Genomic DNA, 27,299 nt, shown 5'->3' on the forward strand with positions numbered 1-27,299 from the left:
GGGCTAGCATTGGAGCCTGGGGGGACTCCACCTCAAAGGGCGGGCTCTTGATTCTATTGTCAGCTACTCATAGAAGTTTCTGGAAGTTTGCTTCAGAAACTCCACTGTAGCAGCTCTGTGGCCTTTGAGCCCCCATTCAAACTGAAGCCCTTCAGCTGCCCCTCAAGTATCGTGAGAACGAGGACACAGATGGGCAGGACCCACATCTCCCAGCCTCTTTCCACCCACCCTCCTTGAGCCAGCCCCTCATCCTGGACCCACAAGCACGTTGCAGCCCAGCCAGAGCCCGTGAGCAGATGCAGATTTATTATTGCACAGACTGCAGCATCCTGAACCCCAACCCCAAACACCAGCCCCCAAACTAGGCCTGGGAGCTTTGGCAGGCACAGGCTTGTCTCCAGCACCAGCCAACAAAAACCAGGACAAGAATCTTGGAGACTGAGCCTGGAGCCCGTCAGCACTGAGCAGTGCCCCTGCCCCATTCCCCTCATGCTCCAGGAGTCTTGAGAAGCTCAGATGCAGATACAGAGCTGTGGGCCATGGCCAGCTGAGGATGGAAGAATCTGCAGGTTCTCCTCCATGAAAAATGCAGTCCCAGATTCCAGCCAAGTCACAAGGTCCCAGCAGGGCTTGAAACAGCAAGTGTGAAGCTAAGGGAGAAGGCTCCCAAGCACTGAGGGGAAATGGGGAAGCTGACCCCATCAGAAGCAAACTCCTAGGTCCCAGAGCTGCCTGGGGAGGCCCTGCCACAAAGCCAAAGCCCCCAAGGTCCACAGAAATGAAGGGAGGACAGCAGCAGTTCCCTCTGGCTCAGCTTGGAGGCCACGTCCTTCCCCAGGCTTGGAGGGGCCTGGAAGTTCTTTCCCTCCATCCTCCTGGAGGCAGGAAACCACAGCCTTTGGCCCTCACCTCACCCCCAGGAAACCCAAGGGCCCAGAGACCTAGTGTGGTACAAAACATCTTTAAGTGAGGTACATCCAAGTAGCCGTCTTCTGCCAAGTAAGCCAAAGGGGCTTATAACTGCACCCAGGCTGTACCCAGCTGGAGCCCCAGACTTGCTCCTCTCCTGCCGGGAAATGCTTCTTGACAAGCAGCGTGTCTTCAACACCTGCCTTAGTGTTTGCCCCAGGGACATCTCCCTGGGCTTCCATGGGCTTCTGTGCTCCCCTGAGCTTTCAGTGGGCCCTGATGGGGGAGGAGACAAGCCATTTCACAGGGCATCATAGAAGATTTCTCTCACCGGTCCCAGGCCTCCTGCAGGTGACCCTCTAGCATCCCCAGCACACGGGAAACCCCAAATGCAATCCCAGTCTCAGACACACTCCAAAGCAGGCCATCATCACTGCACCTTAACCCCTCTTCCCACCCCCGCCCCTTGGCCACCTGGCCAGCAGCTTCCCAGCCAGAGGCTCCATGGGGTCTCCCCTCGTCTATTGGTCAAGAAGGGAAGCTAACTGGACTGGTGGGAGGAGACAGAGCACTGTGTTCTGGGTATTCAAACTGACCTTGTCCATTTCCTCTACTGTCACCCAGAACATCTACAGGCGAGGGAGACGGTGCGGGGTGCAGACTGCACAAGGACAGGCCTCTGCACTGGTCTGAGGGGGTCTCAGCACCCACCCCACCCAGCTTCCCTGGGAGGCCTCAGCCCACAGCCAAAGGATTAAATCAAAGTGGGGCAGGGTGGGAGGAATGGGGATGGGATTGAATATTAACGTCCTGGTTAGGTGACATTTCCCAAAACACACAAAAGCCCAGGGAGGGGACAACCTAGGGAAAGGCAAGGGAGTGGAGGAAGGCAGGGGACAGGAGCAGATCAGGAAGCTCAAGAGATCAGGGTGCTTCTCTCTGGGCTCTCCTTGCCCCTGGGCAGAGAGCTCCTGAAGGAGCCCAGGACATTCTATTCCTCTTGGCACCACCACCGCCACCCAGCACAGGCACCATGGGAGGCCTCCTGAAACTCTTGTGGGGTGAATGTGAACTGGACCACGGGGCTCTGGGTCCAGAGTCCAGTCCTCTTTGGCCACCCTGCCTGGCACTGCAAAAAGACGGTCCTCATGTCCTCAGCAGGAAGTTCTGGCTCTGCAAAGAGATAGCAAAAGGGTCAGGTGAGGGAGGGAGGGCAGTGGCTGGGACGCCAAGCCAGGTGCAGGGCTCAAGCCTCAGGGTTCATCTTCTCTGGGGCAAGATCCCACCTCCGCATCCCCCAGACAGCCTTGTCCCTTGGTTCTGATATTCAGCAGGTCACAAACAGGTCCCCGAGGCCTCTCCTGGCCCTGGCTGCCTGCCTGTTTATTTGCACATGCTGTTCCCTTTGCTGGTGCACTTATCTCTTCCCTCTTCATCCCCCACTGTCATCCGGTTCACTCCTTTTCACCCTTCAGGTCATGAAAGGCATCAGTGCCTGGAGGAAACATTGCCAGCGCCCCTGTGAAACATGGCACCTGCAGAGCTCAAGCGTTCACCCCCACGGCAGCACCTACCAGGCTGGCATTGTCATTGACTGTTTACATGGTGACAGCACAGACTCTCCTGGAGCTGATTAAGAATCTCTAGCCCAAACTAAGCTAGGATCACAAAGCGGGGCCTGGGGAAAAGGCAGAAACCCCGTTATTATCGCCAAGCATGGGATTGAGGCTGTGAAGGCTGGTTCCAGCAGGGGGAAGACTTTGTCTTGCAGATGCTTCATCTTGAGAGCAGTGAGGGCCACTCTCCTTCAGCCCAGCCTAGCCCACTCCACTTCATGGGAACTTATCCCAGCCCCCAGCTCCATCATGGGGAGAAAACTGAGAGGGAACCAATGGGCAGAGGAATGGGAGGAGGCTGGGGGACCAAGGGATTAAAGACTGAAGTGGGGCAGAGAGAAAGGGAGCACAGAGATGAGTGTCCCGCCATCCCAGGTGAGCTCAGTCTAGACCTGTTGTGTTTAATGTTTGAACTGCAAGACTTTTCTGTAATGAGCTCTAAGTTCAGGGTTACTTTCATTGTGTTCACCACATTCTTAGAGCAGCAGTGAGTCCCTGCGGTATACCCAGCTCCCACCAGAGCAGTACATGTTGGCCAAATGAATGAGTGAATGAAGCCCTCAGTGCTCACCTGACAGAGAGCAGGCGCTCTGCAAACACTGAAACACTGAGCTAATGAAGTAAGAGTGTGTGTGTGTGTGTGTGTGTGTGTGTGTGTGTGTGTGTTGGTATCAAATCACACTCTAGGTCCTGGCTTCTGCAGGTGGGTGGGCCTCAATCAGTCACAGGACTGTCATCCAAGTACCCAGTAGGTCCCTCCTCCCACCACCCTGGCTCAGAACTCCCCAGGGGCTCCTACCCCCAACCCCTCCTCCAGCCAGCTGGCTGCACCTGGTAGGCGAGGGTCAGGTCAGGAGGTGAACGAAGAGGATGGCCAGGCCGATGTTCAGCAGGATCACCATGCAGATGAGGATGGTGTTGGGGACCTGGGAGCAGTAGAGAGAGGCTGCCTGAGTCCCCATGGCCTCTGAGACACCCCCCACCCAGGTCACAGCAAGGCTGGACAGAGCAAGAACTTCTGGATGGACCTTCCTAACAGCACTGCCATCCTGGTTCACTGTTGTATCCTGTCACCTGGATGGCAGACCATCACAGCTGAAAGGCCTCCGAGAAATAACCAAATCCCTCAGGGCCCAGGGAAGGACAAGATCACGCTCCAAGTCATATAGTATGTGAATCAGGCCTGGAACCCAGGTATCCTGCCTTCTTTACTGCTAATTCCCCTTGGGACACATTCTTCTGTCCCTCAGAGCCCAGCTTCAGTCTTTTTTGCTGCAGTTCCTAGCTCACTGCCTCCCATAAGTCAGGAGGTCTATAACCCAAGTCCTGTTGGGCCTTTCTTCCACCTCCAGGAAGCCCTCACTGCTACACCTTATAGCAGATGCTGCTGGTGCTCAGCCCAAACTCCCGACTGGGCAAATAGACCCACCCTTCAGCTGCTCAGGCTCCCAGCTGCCCCCTGCTCATGAGAACTGCCTCTGCCAATGGGATACCAGGTGCAAAGGCAGGAGGACTCCATGGGGACATTTATGCTCCAAAGTCCTCTGTGGACCAGGCCAAGGCTATACTCCCCTAATCCCCAGCCCTGCTGCATTTTCCCCTGCTCTATCCTGCTTCGGTCTCTCGCACCCCAGCAACCCCCAAATTCCCCGCGCATGAGTCCTGCCTCAAGCCCTGCTACCTCTAGGGAACCCGACCTTAGGCACACCTTCTCTGACAGCCTCACCTCTTCCACCTCCACCTCCGCCTCTGCCGCCAGCGTTGCCTCCTTCCGTGCCTTCTTCTTGGCCCCGGCCTTGGTCAGCCCTCGGGCCTCAGTCTTACGGGCCTTGGCCCTGGGCTCGGCTTTGGGGTTGATGGGCTTGGGCTCCAGCTTGGCGGGGGTCTCGCGTGCAGGCTCGGGGCCTCGGAGCGTGGGGGCCTGCAGCGGGGCGGTGGCCGGCGACGAGGGCGCGGACTCGGACCTGGAGACCTCGGGCTCGGGCTGGTCCTCGAAGGGCGGAGGCTCAGGCGGCATGGTGCGCACAGCATAGCTGTGGTAGCCCTGGTAAAGTGCCACCTCCGGCTCCCGCGACTGCGCAGGCGGCGCCTGCAGAGCCTCGATGGCCATACGCTCGGTGGCTGGACGCCCGGGGCTGCGGCGGCCCGCGGCCTCGGAAGGAGTGACTGGCCGGCTGCCCTCGCCGCTGGGCTCGCCGTTCCAGGAGCCCGGACTCAGCAGGCCGTCCTTGGATGCCCCGGGCCGGGGCCGCTTGGGCTGCGGGGGCGTCCCGGCAGGTGACGGGGGGCCACCCTCCGGCCGAGGGGTCTCACGCTCGTGCAGCTGAGGACTCTCGCGGGGCGGCTCTGGGAGGCCCGCTGCGCTGGCGCCCCGGTCGGGGGGCTCCAGCAGGCTCTCCGAGTTCTCCAGGATCTCCTGCAGCAGCCGGCGCTTCTGATATTCTGGACCTGCCAGGGGCACACAGGGAGGCTGGGTTCAAACCCGGCACTACTGTTGGGCAATCCTGGGCCAGCCACTTCACCTCTCGAGCCTTATTCATGGGCTCCGTAGTCACTTACATAGCACTGACCAAGTGCCAGTCACTGTTCTAAGCACTTTCCAAATATTAACTCATCGAATCCTTGTAGTAACCCTATGAAGTTGATGCTATTGTGAACCTCAAAGGGAGGCTCTGAGAGGTTACACCACTTGCCCAAAGTCACACAGCTGTCTAAGGGCAGAGCCAGGACTAGTACCCAGCAGTCTGGCTCCAGGGGCGATGCCCTTTACTATGGCACGAGTCTCTTTCCATTCCCTTATCTGAAACATGGGCCTGATCATACCTATTTTATAAATACGAATGGAAGGATTGAGAAAATGTATGTCAAAGGCGGAGCTCAGGGTCCGGCACCGGCATAGACCAGCAGGGGGAGCGCTGTGACCAGAAGTGAGGGATCCTCCCAGGCACAGGTTTTCGCTCCTAGGTTTTCCACCTGGCCTCCTTTGGCCTCCTTTCTGCAGCCAGGATCACGTTTAGAAAACGCACATCTGATCATGTCATTAACTTAAATTTTAAAATGTTTAATTAACATTAAAACATGGCTGGGCATGGTGGCTCACGCCTGTAATCCCAGCACTTTGGGAGGCTGAGGACGGATCACAAGGTCAGGAGATCGAGACCATCCTGGCCAACATGGTGAAAACCCTGTCTCTCTAAAAATACAAAAATTAGCTGGGCGTGGTGGCCTGTGCCTGCAGTCCCAGCTACTCAGGAGGCTGAGGCAGGAGAATTGCTTGAACCAGGGAGTCGGCAGTTATAGCGAGTGAGCCGAGATCGCACCACTGCACTCCATCCTAGCGACAGAGTGAGACTCCATCTCAAACAAACAAACAAACAAACAAAAAACAAAACCTTCATTGCAGAGAATGCCCACCTCTGTCCCTTAGGGGCTCCCACCACTCTATCCATGTGCCAGATCTCTACCAAGGCCAGGAGGTCCTCCTTACTCTGCAGCCTTGATTCTCGGGACCCACGGCCTACTTTGTGATCTGGCTTACTGGCATGCCGCTCTGTCCGAGTTTCTGTGCCTCTGTGCCTCCTCCACTCATCCCACCCAGCACTATCTGGTGCAGCAGCTCTCAGAGTGCGGTCTCAGACTAGCAGCAGCCGCATTGCCTGATCCTTAGAAATGCACATTCATTCATGGGCTCCACCTGAGACCTACTGAGTCAGAAACTCTGAGGGTGGGCCCAGAAATCTGTGTCAAATTTGAGACCCACTGACTTGATAGACTCTTGTTCAGCCTGCAAGATTCAGCTCAAATGGCCTCTCCTGAGGGCAGCCTTCTCTAACACTTCCTCTTGCCTGCTTCCGGTGAGCTCCCTCTGCTCCCATTCTAACCACACAGTGCTCATCCTGCTGTGCGAAATGGAACCGTAATCATGAGACAACAGCCACAGTCACTGAGAGCTTACTGAGGACTGGGAATGTACCTTACATGCATGTAATCCATCCACAAAAGAAGCAGGTACAGTTCTTACTCCCATTTTACAGATCAGGAAACTGAGGTTTACTGAGGTTTACAGAGGTTAAACACCTCACTCAAAGTCTCACAGCTGGGAAGCAGCGGAATCAGGGTTTGAACGAATGCAGAGTCTGCTTATTGTACCCCTAGCTCTGTTGTTTTTGTGACTCTCTGCTCCCCTAGATTTTGGACCCCACTTATATAACCCCAGAGCCTGGCACAGTGCCTGACACATGGACAATGCTCAATGCTCGACTGAAACTGTCGGGCAAGTGCAAGAAGTCATTTTTCCTTCTCATCCACCAGTGACTTCTCCTCTCTAAGCTTCACCAGCTCCAACTGTCTTCCCTGCTCAGATCAGAGAAAAGACCACTTGGAGTGCCTCTGCTGCCCTCCCCACGAGCTCAGCATGAAGGCAGAGATGTGTCTCCCCACCTACCCCTGCATCATCCCATCCCACATTTGCACCATGCTCCAGTTTCCGAGAGTCACGGGCATCCAGGAAACCACCTGGGCATCTCAGATTCCAGTAAGCAAAGAAAAGCACCCACCCTAGGGATGGCCCTACCCTGCCCATCATTCCCTGGCTGGCCCTACCTGGCTGGTAGAAGTCCGGAGCCAGCTCCCTGGCCAAAGTGCGAGCAATGTTGGACTCCTGGTTGGCAGCCAGGGCGGCCTGTTCCGCTGCCTCAGCTTTGGCCTTGGCGTGGCTTGTCCTATGGAGACAAAGTGGCAGAAGACTCAGGATCCTTGCAGAGAACCAGCCTTCTGCCTCTTCTCCCCAACCCACAAAGAGACATGCTAAACAGAGTGTTCTTTCACTCAGGCAGTCAATGAATATTTATTGAGCCTCATGGCCCAGACTGCTATGCATTCTCCAGATCATTTCTTCTTCTTTCTGAGCACACAGATAGACTACCTTTCCCAGTCTCCCTTGCGGTTAGGTGTGGTCAAGTGACTGAGTTCTGGCCAGTGCATTATGGGAAGACATCACGTATGCTATTTCCAGGCTTGGCCCATAAAAACCTCTGTGACTTCTCTTTTTCCCCCAGCATTGCTGGTTGAATGTGGAGCAGGCTGAGTCCCCAGAATAGGGGACTTAACCTCTGTGTCACAGTTCCCTTTGGCAGTGTGGTGAAGCCTATGGAATCCTTCTCAGAATAATATTTTCAAATGCACACAATACATAGGATTACAAAAGGATGCAGTTACTTGACATACTGTTTCCAAAATATTTAAAACAACACATTTGTAAAATAATAATCTATATCTTTATAATCACATTAAACAAAATATCAGGTCTGTTAACTACTGTAATTTTAAAGTATAGATTAGCATAAAGGATATTTCAAGGATATCTAATTACAACATGTAATATGACATGAAAATATGTGAGATTTCTGTTGGTGACAAAGTCACAGCTGCTACTACTACTATTATGGTTTATTGCCTATTTCCACAATTGAAGAGAAGGCTACATTTCAGTTGGAGATAATAAAAATATAGATGTAGCTTTTCCCATTGTAGTGGGTACTTCTGGTGCCCTATGCAGATCCCTTCACTGGGCAAATGTGCCCACCCCCGGCTGATGTGAGTGTTGGCTGCTAATGGCTCCTGACTACCCCAGAGAATTGTAGCTCATAGAAGCCACCTTGTTCCAGAAGTTAAAATGCTGCCCTGCCTACCCCTAAACCCAGGCAGACCATACCAATGACTGGTACTGGTCAGCCTCCTCTTGCCTCAAGAGGAAGGAACTTCAGCTGCAGCAAGTACAATCCATGCTCCAGAGCTCCCCGTGGACTGGCTGAAGCAGGTCTCCAGCTGAGACCACATCTTTGCTCAGCTCCTTCCCTACGCCATCCTGTGTGTCATTCCCCTCTCTCCTGAAAGCCTCCCTCAATAAATCACTTACACAAGAATCCCCACTTCAGGCTCCACTTCTGGGGAATCTAACCCTCACCATCCAAGTTCATGGATACCTGAAATCTATCCACAGACCCTCCCATGGACTCCAAGTTAAGAAATCTGAGCCCGGCCAGGCGCGGTGGCTCAAGCCTGTAATCCCAGCACTTTGGGAGGCCGAGACGGGCGGATCATGAGGTCAGGAGATCGAGACCATCCTGGCTAACACGGTGAAACCCCGTCTCTACTTAAAAAATACAAAAAATTAGCCGGGCGTGGTGGCGGGCATCTGTAGTCCCAGCTACTCGGGAGGCTGAGGCAGGAGAATGGCGTAAACCCAGGAGGCGGAGCTTGCAGTGAGCCGAGATCACGCCACTGCACTCCAGCCTGGGCGACAGAGCAAGACTCCGTCTCAAAAAAAAAAAAAAAAAAGAAATCTGAGCCCATAAAATGATTGCGTGGAGCAAAGCCCCTTCCCACAGTCCCACAGTTGCATGTGACAGGAGCAAATCTTAAACATTCATTGTATTAAGTACCTGAGATTTGGGGGATGTCTGTTTCAGCTATCAGCCTAGCTTAACTCACAGAAGAACCCACTAAAGTAATAACAGTTCAGTTTCTGAACTGGCCAGGCATGGTTCTAAAGGAGTTATGAAGATTATCTCATATGCTCATTCTAATGGCTTAGGAAGCTGGTGCTGTTATTACTATCCCTATTTTACAGTAAAGAAAATTGAAGCGCAAACAGGTTAAGCAATTTGCCCAAGGTCACAGAGTCCTGAAGTGCAGGAGCTGGGATTTTGAACCCAGGCAACGTAACTCTAGGGCAGTGGTGTCCAATCTTTTGGCTTCCGTTGGCCACACTGGAAGAAGAAGAATTGTCATGGACCACACAGAAAATACACTAACAATAGCTGATAAGCTCAAAAAAAAAAAAAATCACACACAAAAAATCCCATACCATTTTAAGAGAGTTTACGAATTCGTGTTAGGCGGCACTGAAAGCCGTCCTGGACTGCATGCAGCCCACGGGTTAGACAAGCTTGCTCTATACCAGCAGCTGAGCATGTGCCAGAGCCTCTGCCAGGAGCTAAGCATGGCCAGGAACTGAGGACAGACTCTGTGGTCCAGAAAGGCCACTGTCAGATGAGGGAGCTGGCTAGTAAACAGACACAAAAACTATTTAATAAAATGCAATGAAATAAAAAGTACCTAATTATAATTGTGAAATATGCCGCGAAGGAGGAATAGAGAATACAACGAAAATGCAGGACAGAAAGACTTAATGTTGATGGGTGGTGGAGGTGGGCTGGTCAGGAAAGGATTCCTTGAGGAAGTTGACATTTGAGTTGAGACTTGAAGAAACACATACATTAGGCCCATAAGAGGTGGGTGGGTCAATGAACTGGGTAGACAGAAGGGCACGTGCAAGGACTCTGAGACTGAGGAAGAGCTTGGTGCCTTCGATGAGTTTCAAAGCCAAGTCAGAGTGTCCACTCTCTACAGATGAGCTAATTCCTTGGGGAGTTGTGTGTGTGTGTCTTTATCTCAGTCTCCAGCAGAGAACTGGGTGCACAGTAAGGAGGATAAATTCCCTTAAGCTTCAACTATGTACCAGGCCCTTTATCCCTTCCAAACTTCAAAACTGTGAGTAGTGAGGTAGTGTTTACCTGTGCCTACTTCACAGGTGGGGAAACAGGTTCAGAAACGTGTCTTGCTCAAGGAAACAAAATAAAGTTAATATTTACAAAGCACTTAATACATGCCAAGGGCTTTACAGAAATTAACGTATTTAACCCCTCAATAACTCTACAGGGTAGATGTTATTCCCATCATCCCTCTCTACAGAGGAGACATCCAAGGCACAGGAGGGTTCTAAAGAACCCAGGCCAGCACAGTGGCTCGGGCCTGTAATCCCAGCACTTTGGGAGGCTGAGGCAGGAAGATCACTTGAGCTCAGGAGTTCAAGACCAGCCTAAGCAACATAGCAAGACCCTGTCTCTACTAAAAATTAAAAAAAAAAAAAAAAAATAGCCAGGTGTGGTGGCGCACGCCTGTAGTCCCAGCTACTCAGGAGGCTGAGGTGTGGGGGATTGCTTGAACCTAGGGGATCAAGGCTGCAGTGAGCTATTATCGCATCATTGCACTCCAGCCTGGGCAACTGAGCAAGACCGTATCTCAAAAAGAAAAAAAGAATCCACCCAAACTTACACAGCTAGTAAGTACCAGAGTAAGGATTCAAACCAAAGCATTCCGGGATCTAGAGTCTGCATCCTAACCACAAGTTCAATTTCCACTCAATAGCAAGCAGCAGAGTAAGATTCGAAACCTGGAGCTATCTGATTTCCAAGCCCCTGCCTCTCCACTATGCCATATTGCCACAGTAATGTTAACTGAATGAATGAATACATGGCTGAAGGCACACATGCAGGCGTGCACATATGTAGGGGCAAGGAGGCAGCCTAGGGAAGAGTTAAGAGCACATAGTTTTGGAATTAGAAGCCCTGGATTCCAATTTGGGCTCTGCCAAGGCCAGGGACAGAATGAGCTGACCAAGGCACTCACTTCAGGGGCAAAATTTACGGGGTTGCCAAAAAACTCAGTGATCAAGAGGAATCACATTTTAATGCAATATTTTAAAAGTCAAAATTAATGCAAAAATAAATCCTTGATGAACAACCTATGGAGAAAATTTTAAATAAAGCCTGGATTGGACCCTGCACTTGGATCCCTCACTTACTCACTCACCTCACCCCACTGGGACTCTAGGACCTTGGGTGCACGCATAGCTTTACCTCTCTGTACCTCAGTTTCTTCATCTGTAAAGTGGAGATAGTAATTCTCCCCTCTTGAACTTGCTGTGAAAACTAAGTGACAGAGAACATGTGAAAGTGTTTAGCCTTGAGGATGATGATGACGACAATGATGACAGGGTGTTGGTGGCGGTGGTGAAAGAGGAGGAGGAGAATGACATTTGTACATCAAAACTGAGTGTGCTACATGCATATCCCCAGGCTTATTTTTGCCTACATGTGAGTATGTGTGAGACAAAGTTCCAAACTTTTTAGAGCCACTACTCTGGGAACCTGAAACCCCAGGAGGGAGGAGGAGGGAAAGGGCTGGATAAGCCTTCAAACTGAGAAAATGCCCCTTTTTTTGGTCATGTGAGCGGAAGGATGCCCGCTTTCTGATGCCTTTGGAAGCTGTGCCGAGGACTCCTCAGGCAGGAAAGGCAGCCTCTCCCCACAGCCCTGGAAGATCCTGGAGGACCAACTGTGTACAGCCAGAACAGGGGCAGCCACACAGCCCAGGGCAATGAGGGCTGCTGTGCTGGAAGGAGGCACACTCTGTCCATCTCCAACCGCCTGGCCCGCTGCATCCTATCAGCGCTTCTCCCTCGTCCCATGCTCCCAGTCTCTGATCCCAGCCTTCAGGCCAGGAATCCCGGTGTTCTTCAGCACCCTCCCTTCCCACCTCCTTCCATATCCACAGCCCATCAGTCACCAACGCCGGTCTCTCTGGCTCCCTTTTTAACTCTTGAACCCTCTGCCACTCCTCCTGCACCCCCTCCCGTGTGTCTCCCCTGCCTGCCAGCTCACTCCTACAGCTGCTCCTGCACACAGCGGCTCAGCGAGCCTGCTTAACCACACACCCGTGGCCTCACCCCTTGCTTCAAATCTTTGCAAGTCTTCCTACTGTGCTCACAATAAAACCCTAGCTACTGAGTATGGCCTTCAAGGCTCTCCAGACCCTTGCCTGAGGCAGTCTGGATGGGGTATACCAGCAGCTCACAGGGTGAAGGGCAGGCAGAATCACTGTGGCGGGGAGGCTATTGCTTCTAGGCCAGGGCCTCTCGTAATGCAGTCCGTGACCCCCACGCAATATCCTCATCACCCGGAAGCTCAGAAATACAAATTCGCAGGCTCTGCCCAGACGGACTCATCGGAATTTGAAGGGAACCAGCCGAGGAATCTGTGTTTTATACTCCAGATCCTGACTAAAGTTTGAGAAGCACATGTTCTGCAGAGAGTAAAGCTAGCTCCATCTTGAAGTTGTTCCCAGCCTTCTCCACCCCCTATAGGAGTCCTGCATGTTTTCCTTTCAGCACCAAGGTCCCTCCCTGAATCAAGGCCCTGCTGGGGAAATGCAGGAAGCATTTCCTGACCACTCACCATCTCTGGATCCGTGCCTCTGGGTGAGGGTCTGGAGGATGGCTCTGACCCTGCTTGGGGGAAGGGAGCAGTCACTGGGGCTGGGGGAGGAACAGGGAGACTCTTCTTGATTTCATTCGGATTAACTTTCGTCAGCAGGGTTAAAAATAAGGCTGGTGTTTCTGGGATAGGAGCAGGGCTATCACCCAATAGAGCCACTTCTAGAAGCTCCCGCCCCACCCTGGCCTCCTTTCCCCATCTCTCCTCCCAGGCCCCTAACTGCCTGGCTGTTTACCAGTTGTCTCCACCAGGCATTGGTGGCCTCATGGGGCCAAAGGGGGACACACTCACTGGACTTGCCCCAACTCTAGGCCTTTGCTTAGGCTGTTCCCCCACCTGGAAGGCTCTCTCCCTCCTGCCACGATCCTGGTCTTAAAGAGTCAGTTTAAGACCTACCTCTATGTATTGGTTAATTAATTTAGTACAACTTTATGGAGTGCTTACTATGTGCTAGGCACTTTTCTGGGCACTGAAGACATAGAGGCAAACTGAACATCCAAAAATCCCTTGTATCATCAGGCACAGTGGCTTACACCTGTAATCCCAACACTTTGGGAGGCTGAGGCAGGAGGATCACTTGAGGCCAGGAGTTTCAGACCAGCCTGGGCAACACAGCAAGACCCCAATTCTATCTTAAACAAAAATAGGAAAAAAGGAAGAAAAGAAACAAAAATCCCTTGCAGAGGTTACATTCCAGGACATGGGTCAGCAGATGACAGTGGTAGGCTAAACCCAGCCTGCTGCCAGCTTTTGTACCACCCATGAACTAAGAATGGTTTTCATATATTTGAATGGTTAGGAAAAAAAAACAAAAGTAAGGGCCAGGCATGGTGGCTCACGCATGTAATCCCAGCACTATGGGAGGCTGAGGCAGGTGGATCACTTGAGGCCAGGAGATCAAGACCAGCCTGGCCAACATGGTGAAATGCTGTCTCTACAAAAAAATACAAAAATCAGCTGGGTACGGTGGTGCGCACCTGTAGTCCCAGCTACTTAGGAGGCTGAGGCAGAGAATCACTTGAATCTGGGAGGCAGAGGTTGCAGTGAGCCAAGATTGCACCACTGTACTCCAACTCCAGCCTCAGCAACAGAGTGAGACTCTGGCTCAAAAAAAAAAAAAAAAAAAAAAAAAAAAAAAAAAAAAAAAAGAAAGTAATATTTTGTGACACACGAAAATTACATGAAATCCAGATATCCATGTCCCTATAAACAAAATTTTGTTGAAACACAGCTATGCTCATTCATATTGTCTATAGTTAAGTAGTTGCCATACAGACCATATGACCTACAAACACCAAAATATTTACCATCTAGTCCTTTACAAAAGTCTGCCGACCCCTGTACTCAATGTATTCACTCAATGAATGTCTCCTCTACTATTATGATGAATAATATTAATCTTGGCTATTTGTTGAGCACTCTGTGACCAGCCTTAATGCTGTGGCCTCCTGTGTAAATACATATGGCCTCACAGAGCTGGAGGCACATTCTCAAGATCACACACTACAAAGTGAACCTGCCCAGGCTCTTACCCATGACACCAAGCTGCTGCCTTCCTGGTACCACCTCTGAGGCAGGTCCATCATCTGCTGGGACCAAGGATGGGAATGAATAGGACCCAGCAGATGCCTGGGGAGTTCACGGCCTAATGCAGCCCTGCCAGGTCAATCAGGCAACATTTCTGGAAGTCCATGGATGAGCAGAGGCTCAGAGCAAAGTCTATAAACCACATGGTGGAGTGGCAAAGCAGGGGTAACTCCAGCCAGGTTGCCTGGGTGCAGACCCTGGCTCTGCTCATCACCTTGAGCCCAGTCTCCTCATCTGTAAAATGAGACTAATAAGGGCATGTGTCTCCAAGGAATGGTGTAAGGAGTAAATTAGTTACAGTCATGTGGCTCAGAACAAAAGAAGTGCTACCTAAGGGCTTGTTACATAAAATGAGAAGTGCAGTTTTAGCCTGGGCAACACAGTGAGACCCCGTCTCTACAAAAAAATAAAATAAAAACATTAGCCAGGCATAGTGGCTAATGGTCCCCACTACTTGGAAGCCTGAGGTGGGAGGATCGCTTGAGCCCGGGAGGTCAAGGCTGCAGTGAGCTATGATTACGCCACTGCACTCCAGCCTGGGTGACAAAGCAAGACCCTATCTCAGAAAAGAAAAGAAAAGAAAAGAAAAGAAAAGAAAAGAAAAGAAAAGAAAAGAAAAGAAAAGAAAAGGCACAGTGTTTTGAAGGGGACTGAAACAAAAATCCTGAATGTCCTAAATGCCACTGAATTGTTCACTTTAGTATAATAATAATAATTAAAAAACCCTGCAGCCCAGGAATCCCATGGTAGGTTTGGATGATGGGGGCAGATAATCTGGGTCCCTGGCTCAGGCCACTGCCAGCCTCTCTGGAGGCTGCTGAAGTGGTTACAGGGAAAGTGCTGCCCAGCATCTTCCTGAGGTGGGGATGCTTCCGACGTCACTGCCCTACCCTCTCCCAAAATAACCCCTCATCCCCAGCTCTGGCTGGTCATGGCCATTTCCCCCAGAACAACCATGATCGGGCTAATCTAGAGGAAGGACCACAGCTGGGTGTCCAGCCACTGGCCCAGAGAGCTCCCTAGGAGAAAGCCCCCTCTGTTCCCAAGGATGCAGGTGCAGTCAGGGAATGCTGACCCATGGGACCTTCCTCTCTCCACCCAGGACTCCATTCATTCTCATTCGGCAAATATGTGCTGAGCCCCTGCTATCTGGAGCCCAGAAATGGGTGCTAGAGACATGGACAGTGGTCAATGAGGCAGGCAGTGCCCTACTGGGAAGCCCCTCACAAGAGGGGTTAAGGGCACAAACCCAAGTCCAATTCATAGCACCATCATCTAGATATCTGACCTTTCCTCTCTGACCTCAGTTTCTTCAATTCAGAAATGGGGACAAGAATACTAATCTCACAAAATTACTGGGAGTCTGAAATGAGATAGCACAAACGTGCTTAGCATAAACTGAGCACATAACAAATATTAGCTATCATTATTGTTTTTGTTACTATTATAACAATGCTTACCAGCATTCACTTCCAAAATTCTATCATTTGCCAACAAATGGATGTGTCATCTAAACATCATTTCAGGGTTCACCCACATTGTAGCATGCATTCCTTTTTATTGCCAACTAATATTCCATTGTGTGGATAAACCGTATTTTGTTTACCTGTTCAATAGTTGATGGACATTAGGGTTGTTTCCACTTTTTGGTTATTTTGAATAATGCTGCTATGGAAATCTATGTATAGGTTTTTCAGTGGACATGTTTTCATTCCTCTTGAGTATATACCTAGGAGCAGAATTGCCGGGTCCTGTGGTAACTCTATGTTTAACCTTTTGAGGATCTGTCAAACTGGTCTTGAGATGGCTGTATCATATTATGTTCCATTGGTAACACATGAGAGTTCCAGTTTCTCCACATCATCCCTAATACTTGATATCATCCTTCTTCTTCTTCTTTTTTTTTTTTTTTTTGGAAACAGAGCCTCGCTCTGTTGCCCAGGCTGGAGTGCAGTGGCACAATCTCAGCTCACTGCAACCTCCGCCTCCCGGGTCCAAGTGATTCTCCTGCCTCAGCCTCCCGAGTAGCTGGGATTACAGGCACGCACCACCATGCCAGGTTGATTTTTTTGTATTTTTAGTAGAGACAGGGTTTCATCAGGTTAGCCAGGATGGTCTCATCTTCTGACCTTGTGATCCACCCACCTTGGCTTCCCAAAGTGCTGGGATTACAGGCATGAGCCACCGCGCCTGGCCCATCCTTCATTTTGATTGTTGCCATGCTAGAGGTTTGGGAAGTGCCATCTCGTGGTTTTGATTTGCATTTTCCTGATGGCTAACGAGGTTGAGCATCTATGTGCTTCATGGCTGCTTGTATGTCTTCTTAGGATAAATGTCTATTCAGATTCTTTGCCAGATTTTAATTGGATTTTTTCATTTTTATTATTGAGTTGTAAAATTTCTTTGTATATTCTTACACAAGTCACTTACCATATATATGATTTGCAAATATTTTTCCCATTCTCTGGGCTCTTTTCACTTTTTTCCTTTGAAGTACAAAAGTTATTTTATTTTAATGAAGTCCAATTTAGCTATCTTTTGTGACTTGTGCTTTGAGTGTCATAGCTAAGAAGGTTTTGCCTAACCCAAGGTCATAACAATTTACTCTTATATTTTCATCTAAGAATTTTATGGTTTTAGTTCTTACATTTAGTTCTATGAACACTGTTTCTAATAAGAAAAAATGGGAAATAACCTAACGGCTCATCCCACCCTATGAGGTAGATACCACCACCACTTTACAGAAGAGGAAACTGAGGCACAGGGAGGTTAGGTCATTTGCTCATTCTTGTTATAATCAAAGTAACAATGAAGGCAGACATGGCCCCTTCTCTTGAAGGATGTAGAGTCTGCTAAGAGAGATAAGACGAAGTAAAAAGTCTTGAGTACAGAACGAGACTATGGGGCAGGAGAAAGCCCACGGGGTGGGTGACATGTTCATAATTTGTATTTTATTATTTCTATATTGTAAATATAATATATACTGTATATACTATAAAAATAAAATGGCTTCCTAAAAGAACATTTTGGAAAATGAGCATTTTTTAAAATAAAAAATTGCTATTAACATTTTCATCTTTTTCTTTTTAAAATTTTTTTTAAAGAGAAGAGTCTTGCTCTTTTGCCCAGGCTTGGGTGCAGTGGTGCAATCACAGCTCACTGCAACCTTGAACTCCTGGGCTCAAGCGATCCTCCCACCTCAGCCTCCCAACTAGCTCAGATTACAAGGGCACGTCACTGTACCCGGTTAACATGGTACATTCCAAGTTGGTCAGGAACACAGCTGCATGACTGTGGGTGACTTATTGAAATTCTCTGTGCTTTGATTTTTCCATCTGTAAAATGAGGTTATGAAGAGCCCCTATCTCACAGGTTTGTGGGGATTAGAGAGATAACTGACTGGCAGAAAGCACTGGGAACAGGGCCTGGCACACAGCAAGCTCGATGCAGATTTGTTCTAGTTGAGGTGAGGAGTAAGGGTGGTGTTGGGGATTCTGAGGTTGGGGGGCTGTGATATCCCTCAGGCCCTGTGTAGAACCTCTCCATCTTGGAAGCTCCACTGAAATCCCCCAGCCTCCAGCTGGAGCGAAGCCTCCTCCGGTGAGGGAGTGGGTGTGTGAGCTCTCAGCCTAGAAGACCAGGCAAAGTAATAAGAGTTGCTGCTTACCGGCCGGGCGTGGCAGCTCACGCCTGTAATCCCAGTACTTTGAGAGGCAGAGGCAGGTGGATCACTTGAGGTCCGGAGTTTGAGACCAGCCCGGCCAATGTGGTGAAACCTTGTCTCTACTAAAAATACAAAAATTAGCTGGGCGCAGTAGTGCGCATCTGTAATCCCAGCTACTCGAGAAGCTGAGACAGGAGAATTGCTTGAATCCAGGAGGCAGAGGTTGCAGTGAGCCGAGACTGCGCCACTGGGCGACAGAGCCAGGCTGGGCGACAGAGCCAGGCTGTCTCAAAAAAAAAGAGAGGTGCTGCTTACTGAGAGCTAACTATGCACCAGACACTCAGCCAAAGGTATCGGCTGAATAATGGCCCCAAAGATATTTGGTCCCACTGTCTGGAACCTACGGATGTTACCTTCTATGACAAACAGGGCTTTGCGGGTGTGATTAAATTAAGGATCTTGAGATTGAGAGATCATCCTGGATTAGACAGGAAGGCCCTAAATGTAACCGCAGGTGTCCTTACAAGAGGGAGATTTAATAACAGAAGAGGAGAAGCCGATGTGATGATGGGAGCAGAGATGGGAGTGATGTGTTTTGAAGACAGGTAGGTACCATAAGCTCAGGAACGCAGGGGGCCACTAGGGGTTGAAAAGGCAAGCGCAGAGATCCTCCCCTTCAAGCCTCCAGAAGGAAATCTGATTTTAGACTTCCAACCTCCAGAACTGTCAAAGAATAGATCTGTATTGTTTTAAGCCACCGAGTTTGTAGTAATTTGTTACTGCAGCAACAAAAGAAAACAAAACAACCTGTGTGATCTCATGCCCTCAAAATGATGCACTTCACAGCGGAAGAAACGCAGGCTCAGAAAATCATTTGCCCATGGCTCATAGCTAGCAAGTCCAGAGCTGGCTCAAGCCCAGACCCAGGTCTCCCTGGCACCAAAGCCTTTGCTGACCCCTGCATCTGCTGCATCGCTTCAGTTCATGCCCACTTTCCACAGGGCCCAGCAGCTGTGGTTGCCTCAGCCCAGCCTCGTCCCCCAGGGATATCAAGGAGGCCCCTGAGTTTGACATTCCTGATATTCCTGCTGCCTGTCTGAGAGGGCCTGGGGCTGGGTTACCAGCATGTTCCCCACATCCTTCTCATCTGCAAGAAAGTCTGGTTCTCTGGGGCCTGGCATCGCCTGGCTGACTGCAGGACGGAGGTCTGACTGCACTTTGGCAACCAATGAAATGACAAGGAGGGAACTTCACGCCTTGCTCCTCCCCCACCAACCAACAGAGTATTGGACCCTGCAGTTCAACCTGGATCTAGCTGCCAGCAAAGAGGCTTTCACTGCATGAGTTGACAGAGCGCTTCAAAACCACACAGGGAAACTTCCTTTTCAAAAAATCTATGCCTGATTTTAAAATTTTACAAACTACAAAAACCATCATGTTAAAGCAACAATGCGCTGAAGTTACTTCGCTGACACAATAGCTATTTTAGCTTTTGAGACTTCCTTGTCTGTTCAGGTGCGAACCTATTATTTTTTCCTTTTTTGGGGGGGCCCCTCCATTTATAACACAATGTACACACCTATTTTTTATCAGGGCTGTGAACACAATAAAGATTCCATTTTTGAGGCGTGGTGGTTAATGGCATGGAATCTGAAGTCACGCTGTGTGGGTGTGAATCTCTGATTTACTACCTTTCACCTAGAAAAGTCACTTAGTCCCTCTGTGCATTGGTTTTCTCTTCTTAAAAGTAAGAGATGCCAGGCATATTTCTCAGATGGCTCCTGTATTCCCATCCTAGTGTAATCCCTTCCCCCTGAGTGTGGGCTGGACCTAGAGACATGCATCTAAAGAACAGAATATGCAAAAGTCATGGGAGGTCACTTCCATGATTCGTTTAGACTGTGGCTTCTCTCTTGCCACCAGAGTCTCTTGCTGGCTTTGCTGAAGCAAGCTGCCATATTGGAGAGGAATTGAGCCCCTCGGTCTAATAGGCTGCAAGAAACTGGATCCTACCAATAACCACGTGTTTGAGAAATGGATCTTTCCCTGGTGGAGCTTTCAGATGAGACCACAGCCCTGGCCAATACCTGGACTGCAGCCTGAGAGAGACCCTGAGTCAGAGGACTCAGCCACCATGCCCTGATACCTGACCTGCAGAACTGTAAGACAACAAATGTGTGTTGTTTTAAGCTGCTCTGTGTGGGGATAATTTTTTATGCAGTGATAGGTAACTAACACAGTGGGGATAATAATAGTGCCTACATCATAGGGTAATGAAAATTAAATGAGTTAATGGCCACAAAGGGCTAAGAACAGTGCCTTGCACTCTTCTTAAGCACTATAGAAGTGTTAGCTGTTCCTGCCATACTTTTATAATTTACTCACTGAAGTAATTTTCCATGTTTCCATATACTGACATTTATCATTTAATTGTTCAACCATTTTTTTCTTTAAAAATCTAGCATCTACATATTTTTGTGCTACTGATTCCCGTTCTGGGAATGTGACCAACAGATATACTTAAGTTGTATACAATGATACATGTACAAGTCCCAAATGACTTCTGGAAACTTTTGTCCCCATAACCATCATTCACTTCTTTATCTGGTGAACTCCTATTCATCCTTCAGGACCCTTCCCCAGGAAAGCTTACCCTAACTGCCAGCTGTCTGCTCTTACCATCTGTTGCACTTAGCTGCCAGGTGACTTTGCCTTTCTCTGATTAGTGAGCTCCAGGGTATTTATTGTAACACTGTAACAGCAAAAGATTGGAAACAAAGCCAAGTCCAGCAGTATGGAGCTGGAGCTGGTTAACTAAATTATGGCATAGCCATTTGAAGGAGTAATATGTAGCCAATCCTAGGAATAAGATTGATTTCTATGTATGACAAAAAGTGAATTCCAAGATATGTTAAGTCAGGTAGCAAGGTGTAAAAGAACTTCTATCGTATGTAACATTTGTGTAAACAGACAACCTGTTTGCTCTTCTATATAGAGAATTATAATACAGGTTGCCCACTGGGAATGAGGTGGAAGGGAGGAAGACAGACAGACAGACAGACACACACACACATAGATATTTGGGCTGGTTATTTTCCTTTTGCCCCATCTCCTCCTCTTGCCCCACCCCCATCCATTCCCCACCTAGCTGTGTGCCCAGGGAGATCGTCTCTACAGCCTGCTTCACCAGCACCCTTGCTCAGTGGTTTCCAGTGTGCCTAGTCAATTGGTGGCCCCAGTAAGAGGCTGGAGAGGGCTGGGTGTCTATTCCACTTCTCCCTCTTCCTGCCGGGCTCCCTCCTCCACAGCTGCAGCTCTCACTGCCCCCCACCACCCCCCTCCACACCTGCAGCTCTCACCCACACCCACCGCCTCTCTCCACAGCTGCAGCTCTCACTGCCCCCCACCACCCCCTCCACACCTGCAGCTCTCAACTACCCCCACCGCCCCCTCCACAGCTGCAGCTCTCACCCACCCCCACCGCCCCCTCCACAGCTGCAGCTCTCACCCACCCCCACCGCCCCTCTCCACAGCTGCAGCTCTCACCCACCCCCACCGCCTCCCTCCACAGCTGCAGCTCTCACCCACCCCCACCGTCCCCCTCCAAAGCTGCAGCTCTCCCCACTCTCACCACCACCACCATGACTGCAGCTCTCCCCACCCCCACCACCACCTCTCCACAGCTGCAGCTCTCACCCACCCCCACCACCCCCTCCACAGCTGCAGCTCTCACCCACCCCCACCGCTCCCCTCCACAGCTGCAGCTCTCACCCACCCCGACTAACCCCCTCCAAAGCTGCAGCTCTCGCCACCCCCACCACCACCCCCATGACTGCAGCTCTCCCCACCCCTACCACCCCTCTCCACAGCTGCAGCTCTCTCCACCCCCACTGTCCCCCTCCACAGCTGCAGCTCTCTCCACCCCCACCACCCCCCTCCACAGCTGCAGCTCTCTCCACCCCCACCGCCCCCTCCACCGCCCCCTCCACCAGCTGCAGCTCTCTCCACCCCCACCGCCCCCTCCATAGCTGCAGCTCTCTCCAGCCCCACCGCCCCCTCCACAGCTGCAGCTCTCTCCACCCCCACCACCCCCTCCACAGCTGCAGCTCTCTCCACCCCCCACCGCCCCCTCCATAGCTGCAGCTCTCTCCACCCCCACCGCCCCCTCCACAGCTGCAGCTCTCTCCACCCCCACCGCCCCCTCCACAGCTGCAGCTCTCTCCACCCCCACCGCCCCCTCCACAGCTGCAGCTCTCTCCACCCCCACCGCCCCCTCCACAGCTGCAGCTCTCTCCACCCCCACCGCCCCCTCCACAGCTGCAGCTCTCACCCACCCCCACCATCCCCCTCCACAGCTGCAGCTCTCACCCACCCCCACCGCCCCCTCCACAGCTGCAGCTCTCACCCACCCCCACCGCCCCCTCCACAGCTGCAGCTCTCCCCACCCCCACCATCCCATTCCTGCTCCAGTCATCACACCATTTCCTTCTCCCCCTCCCCTTGCCCCTTCAGGCCTGGGGTATAGCGGCTCTCGTGGCTGCTGGTCCTGGATGCCTTAACACACCTTGTTAATTTTTCTGCCCACATCTCTGCAAACAGCACCTTCATTAAACTCTCCCCAGTTAAACACCTGCAATAGACCCTGTCTTGCCAGGACGCAAACTAATACGACCCTTCTGGATTCTCTGAATGTGCATAAATTATACTCACTCCAAAATAAATAAATACATATTTTTTAAATCTCACATCTATTGGTACTAGAACTTTTAGAAGTGTGGTTTCATTTATTCCTTACAACAATCCTAGGGGGCAAGTATTATGATGTCCACTGAATAGGGAAACTAGGCCTCCTTTGGGGGCAGCCACACAGCTGGGAGGCTCTGGGTCGGGATGGAACCGCAGTCTACCTGATTCCAAAGGCTGTGCTAAGCCTCATCCCTAGCACCCTTGTTCACTGGCTTCCAGTGTGCCTAGCTGACTGGGGCCCCAGCAAGAGGCCAGAGAGGGCTGGGTATCGATTCCCCTTCTATCTCAGGGCAGGATGGCCCTAGGGGAGATTCCAGTCTAATCTCCTGCCTATCAAGCAAGAAGAAGAGGGAACGGCCTGGTTAAAACCCAAGTTTCCCAGGCTGGTCCTGTTCCATCTGATGCTCTCTAATGCCTTCTTAGAGCTGGAAGGCATGACTGAGATGTAGGCAGGGGTCGATATAAATAAATATATACTTATATATATAAAACCACCTGCTGTGCCAGGTGGCTAACCATTTAGCTGCTGGGTGCTGGGAAAGACCAAGTGGACAGAATACCAACAAGGGTAGGGGGGATGCCTGGAGGCTGCTAGTTACAAACCAGTACAGACTATTTCAATATTTAACAACTGGCATGACCATACCTACTGGGGTGCCCAGCTAGATGCTAACCCTGGATGTAAATGTTCCTTCTTATGCTTCGTCTGATCCAAAAACCTTCCCAGAGGCCACCCCCAGGAAATCTGGTCTTAAATCTCTGCTTAAAACCCCACAGTGCCTTTCCTAGTGCCTGAAGGATGACATGGAAATGCTTTCATATGACTTCATGACTTAGCTCCTGCCAACGTCTCTTGTCTGACTCCAAACTCAGCCTTCTAGTCAGACAGAAAACTCCAGTTCCTCAAATGTGCCCTGTCTATTATTTCTATGGCTGGGGTGAAAAACTCCTACTCATCCTTCAGGACCCTTCCGCAGGATAGCTCACCCTGACTGCCAGCTGTCTACCCTACTGTCTCCTGCAGGACCCTTCCCCAGGATAGCTCACCCTGACTGCCGGCTCTCTACTCTACTGTCTCCTGCACTTTGCTGCCAGGTCACTTTGTCTTCCTCTGATTAGTCTGTGAGTCCCACAAGAGGCAGAAGCGTCACTGCTGTGTGCCTGTCACCAGACAGAGGCAGAGGCTGGCACAGAGCAGGATTATTTATCCGAAAATATTTAGGCTCACCAGGAATGTGCTGGATAAACGTTTTGTTATATGAATCCCATATACTTTGACTGTGAGACTCATAGAGCTGGACGGACCCTCAGAAATCATCTCATCTCTTTTAAGACCAACACAGTAACAAGAAGGGGAAACTGAGGCCCAGAGAAGTCTATGTGATCATTTTTAATTTTCAATCATTGAAAGTTAGTCATTGTGATTGTTACTCTGTTATAGACATATTGGAAGTGTCATGTACTACATGACAGGCCCCATTGTAAGTGCTTGTACATATCATGTCACTTTACCTGAACAGCAGCCTTACGAGAGAAACACTATTATTATCCCCCTCAGTGTACACTTGAGAAAACCAGGACTCTGAGCATTTCAATAACTTGCCCAGGACAACTTGCACACAGACAACAAGGGATGGAAAGTTAGTACAGGTCCACAGGAGGTGTTCATGGAAGCCTTGGGCAATTGTGCTGACATAAAAATGTGATCATGTACCATGGATGAACAGAGGGTAAAACCAACCCCAGACCCCTTCCAGCCTCTTGCCTGGGGAACTTGGAGGCTTCAGACGGCCTAGGAGTAGAGAACATTTCTCCTCAGGAAACACAGACAGGATGAAGGTCCTGCCACCCTCTCCAGAGGGCCATGACTGTCACTGTGCTCCTGGAGGGGGACGAAATCTGCTGGAAAATGGCCTCCCCATTTGCCTACTCTGCTCCTTGGGTGCAACCCAGCAAGAGGATGCTGAATCCCCTAGGACTCATCGCCATCATCATCATCATCGTCATCACCATTATGAATAGGCAATACTTGCTGCACACCTACTAGGTGCCTGGCACTTGCATGTGTTTTCTCAGTTAATTCTCACAATATTCCTTAAAGTAGATATCACTATCCCCACTTTGCAGGTGAGAAGCTTATGTAACCCGTCCAATCCACAGAGCCAGGAAAGGAAAGCCAGGAATTGTGTTGTGGCTTAACACCGAAATAAGAAGATGCAAGCATTAGTTACGACTGGAGTCAGACAACCTGGTTTCAAACCCCAGCTCCCTCACTTCCAACTTGCATGATCTTTGCCAGGTCATGGAACCTCTCCCAGTCTCAGTTTCCCCATCTGTAAAATGGGTTACTAATAGCACTTAGCGATATCAGTAGCTACTTCTTGTAAAGATTACATAAATTGTGGCATGTGAAGAGTATATTCATTCAGTTGTGACAAGTATTTACTAAGCACCTAACACTCTTTCCTGCCAGAACCCAGACTCATACAACCCTTTTGGATATTCTGAATGTGCATATAGTATAGAGTATACATGTACATTATGTGTACCAGAACCTGGGCTAATCTTGGGGTACCATTGTGAACAGGAGAGACTCGCCTTCTGGAGCTTACAGACCAGCTCAGCATTGTGCCCAGCACATAGTAGGCATCCCATGAATGTTAGCTGCTATTTTTTGTTATTATTACTTAGTGGGTTTTCTTCCCAAGGGTTGGGCTCCCACCCTGGGGCTCGCCTGCTCAGGAGCTTGCTGACTTAGTTCTTGGTGTGCTCTGCCCCTGCCCCGCCCCACCCCACCCGGGAGCTGGCCTGCAATGGCATCTTACAAGGCCCCAGTCAGCAGACATCTCCTGCCTAAATAAGGACAAGGCGCCCAGGAGAGCTTTCTGTGAGCCGGAGGAATGTGACAGCTGAGTCCTCCCAGCCCAGCAGCCTCCCCCGCCTCCGGCCCCTCCCCAGGTGGGGCTCAGCTGGGGCATTCCAGCTTTTCCCAGAGCAGCCCCCAGTGTCACTGACACCCACTGGCACCCCACCCCAGGCTGCTCTAAAAACTGATAAAGGAGCTCTGGGAAGGAATTCCAGGCAGCTCCATTTGCTCCTGGGGGCTGGCGACCCTGCTGTCACAGGGACGGGGGAGGAAGAAGCCACCAGGAGGGGCCGAACCCAGCCTTCCTCTGGACACTGCATCTCTTTGTTCAAAGCGCACTTCCAGAGATCAGATTTGGCCCCAGGCACCGTGCCAGGTACTGGAGGTCCAGAGGAGATTCCAATCCCATTGCCTTACCCCATCATAGCAGTCACAACTGGGCTAAGTTTTTGAATCCTGCCCTTTCAAAGATTGGATTTTGAACAAGCCCTTTCAAAGACTGGCTTTCCTTCTCTCTGAGACTGGGAAGAGGGAGAGGAGAAATCTGTCTTTCAGGCCAGTGTCTCTAAAGGATGGGATGCTTTCTACTGGCAGGACCAAGAATGAGAAGAGGTACCAGACCATTCATTAAGTAACATTGTAGAAAGTGCATCTGTAAAAAGAGAAAAAGTTAAAAAAAAAAACTTTTTTTTTTTTTTTGAGATGGAGTCTCGCTCTGTCGCCCAGGCTGGAGTGCAGTGGCCTGATCTCAGCTCACTACAACCTCTGCCTCCCGGGCTCAAGCAATTTTCCTCCTCAGCCTCCTGAGCAGCTGGGATTACAGGTGCCCGCCACCACACCCCGCCAATTTTTGTATTTTTAGTAGAGATGGGGTTTCACCATGTTGGCCAGGCTGGTTTCAAACTCCTGACCTCAAGTGATCCGCCTGCCTTGGCCTCCCAAAGCGTAATCCCAAAGTGCTGGGATTACAGGCGTGAGCCACCGCGCCTGGACTTTAATGCCTCTCTTCCACGCTGTTTTTTAACTGAGAGCACAGCAGCAAGCAGACTTGAGTGTGAGTTTGTTTGTTTTATTAGACAGAGTCTGGCTCTCCCGCCCAGGCTGGAGTGCAGTAGTGCGATCATGGCTCCCTGAGCCTCAACTTCCTGGGCTCAAGCTATCTTCCTGCCTCAGTCTCCCGAACAGCCCCTGGGACTACAGGTGAGCACCACCACACCCAGCTAATTTTTTTATTTTTTTATAGAGATGGGGTCTCACTAGATTGCCCAGGCTGGTCTCAAAACTCCTGGCCTCAAGCAATTCTCCTGCCTTGGCCCCCTCAAAGTGCTGGGATTATAGGCATGAGCCACGGCACCTGGCTGAGATTTTAATAAGCAACTGAGGGATTTAGTGATATTTTGCTTCACTGTATTCTTTTTCTTCCTTTTCTTTTCTCTCTCTCTTTTTTTTTTTTTGGCTAACGTTTTCTCATCTAATCCTAGATTTCTATTTATGGTAATGATCTAAAGTTTATTTATAAGAGTAAATTTAGATTTAAGAAAGTTAAAATATTTTTTAAATAGTAAGGGGATCCAGACGGCATGCAGACACAGCGTGGCTCAGGAAGGTACGGCAGTGACTGGCATTTGGGAATTGCTGCCTTGCCCCAGCTGCCACACCACTGTGCCTTTGCCTTGCCTCATCCTCCTGTCTGCTCTTCCATGCTGACCTCACTGGGCTGCCCTGGACTCCCTCTGAGCTAAAGTCATCTCCCAAAGGACCCACAGTAACAACAGCTGCCCATGACTGGGATG

The 27,299-nt window shown here is 50.3% G+C and overlaps 1 protein-coding gene across 1 annotated transcript in view; it reads right to left on the reverse strand.

Moving 5' to 3' along the window:
• Positions 1-284: 284 nt before the first annotated feature.
• The window catches only part of JPH2 (junctophilin 2), a 78,326-nt gene continuing 51,311 nt past the window's right edge, over positions 285-27,299 (reverse strand). Inside the window, exons 3-6 of the mRNA XM_010384292.2 lie at positions 7,128-7,246; positions 4,252-4,973; positions 3,357-3,451; positions 285-2,082 (exon numbers count right to left, since the gene is read on the reverse strand). Coding sequence (XP_010382594.1) covers positions 3,371-3,451; positions 4,252-4,973; positions 7,128-7,246 — 922 coding nt within the window. The 3' untranslated portion in view covers positions 285-2,082; positions 3,357-3,370. The remainder of the gene's footprint in view (positions 2,083-3,356; positions 3,452-4,251; positions 4,974-7,127; positions 7,247-27,299) is intronic.

This window comes from Rhinopithecus roxellana, chromosome 13 (genome assembly GCF_007565055.1).
Source record: "Rhinopithecus roxellana isolate Shanxi Qingling chromosome 13, ASM756505v1, whole genome shotgun sequence".
In the NCBI taxonomy this organism is placed as follows: Eukaryota; Metazoa; Chordata; class Mammalia; order Primates; family Cercopithecidae; genus Rhinopithecus; species Rhinopithecus roxellana.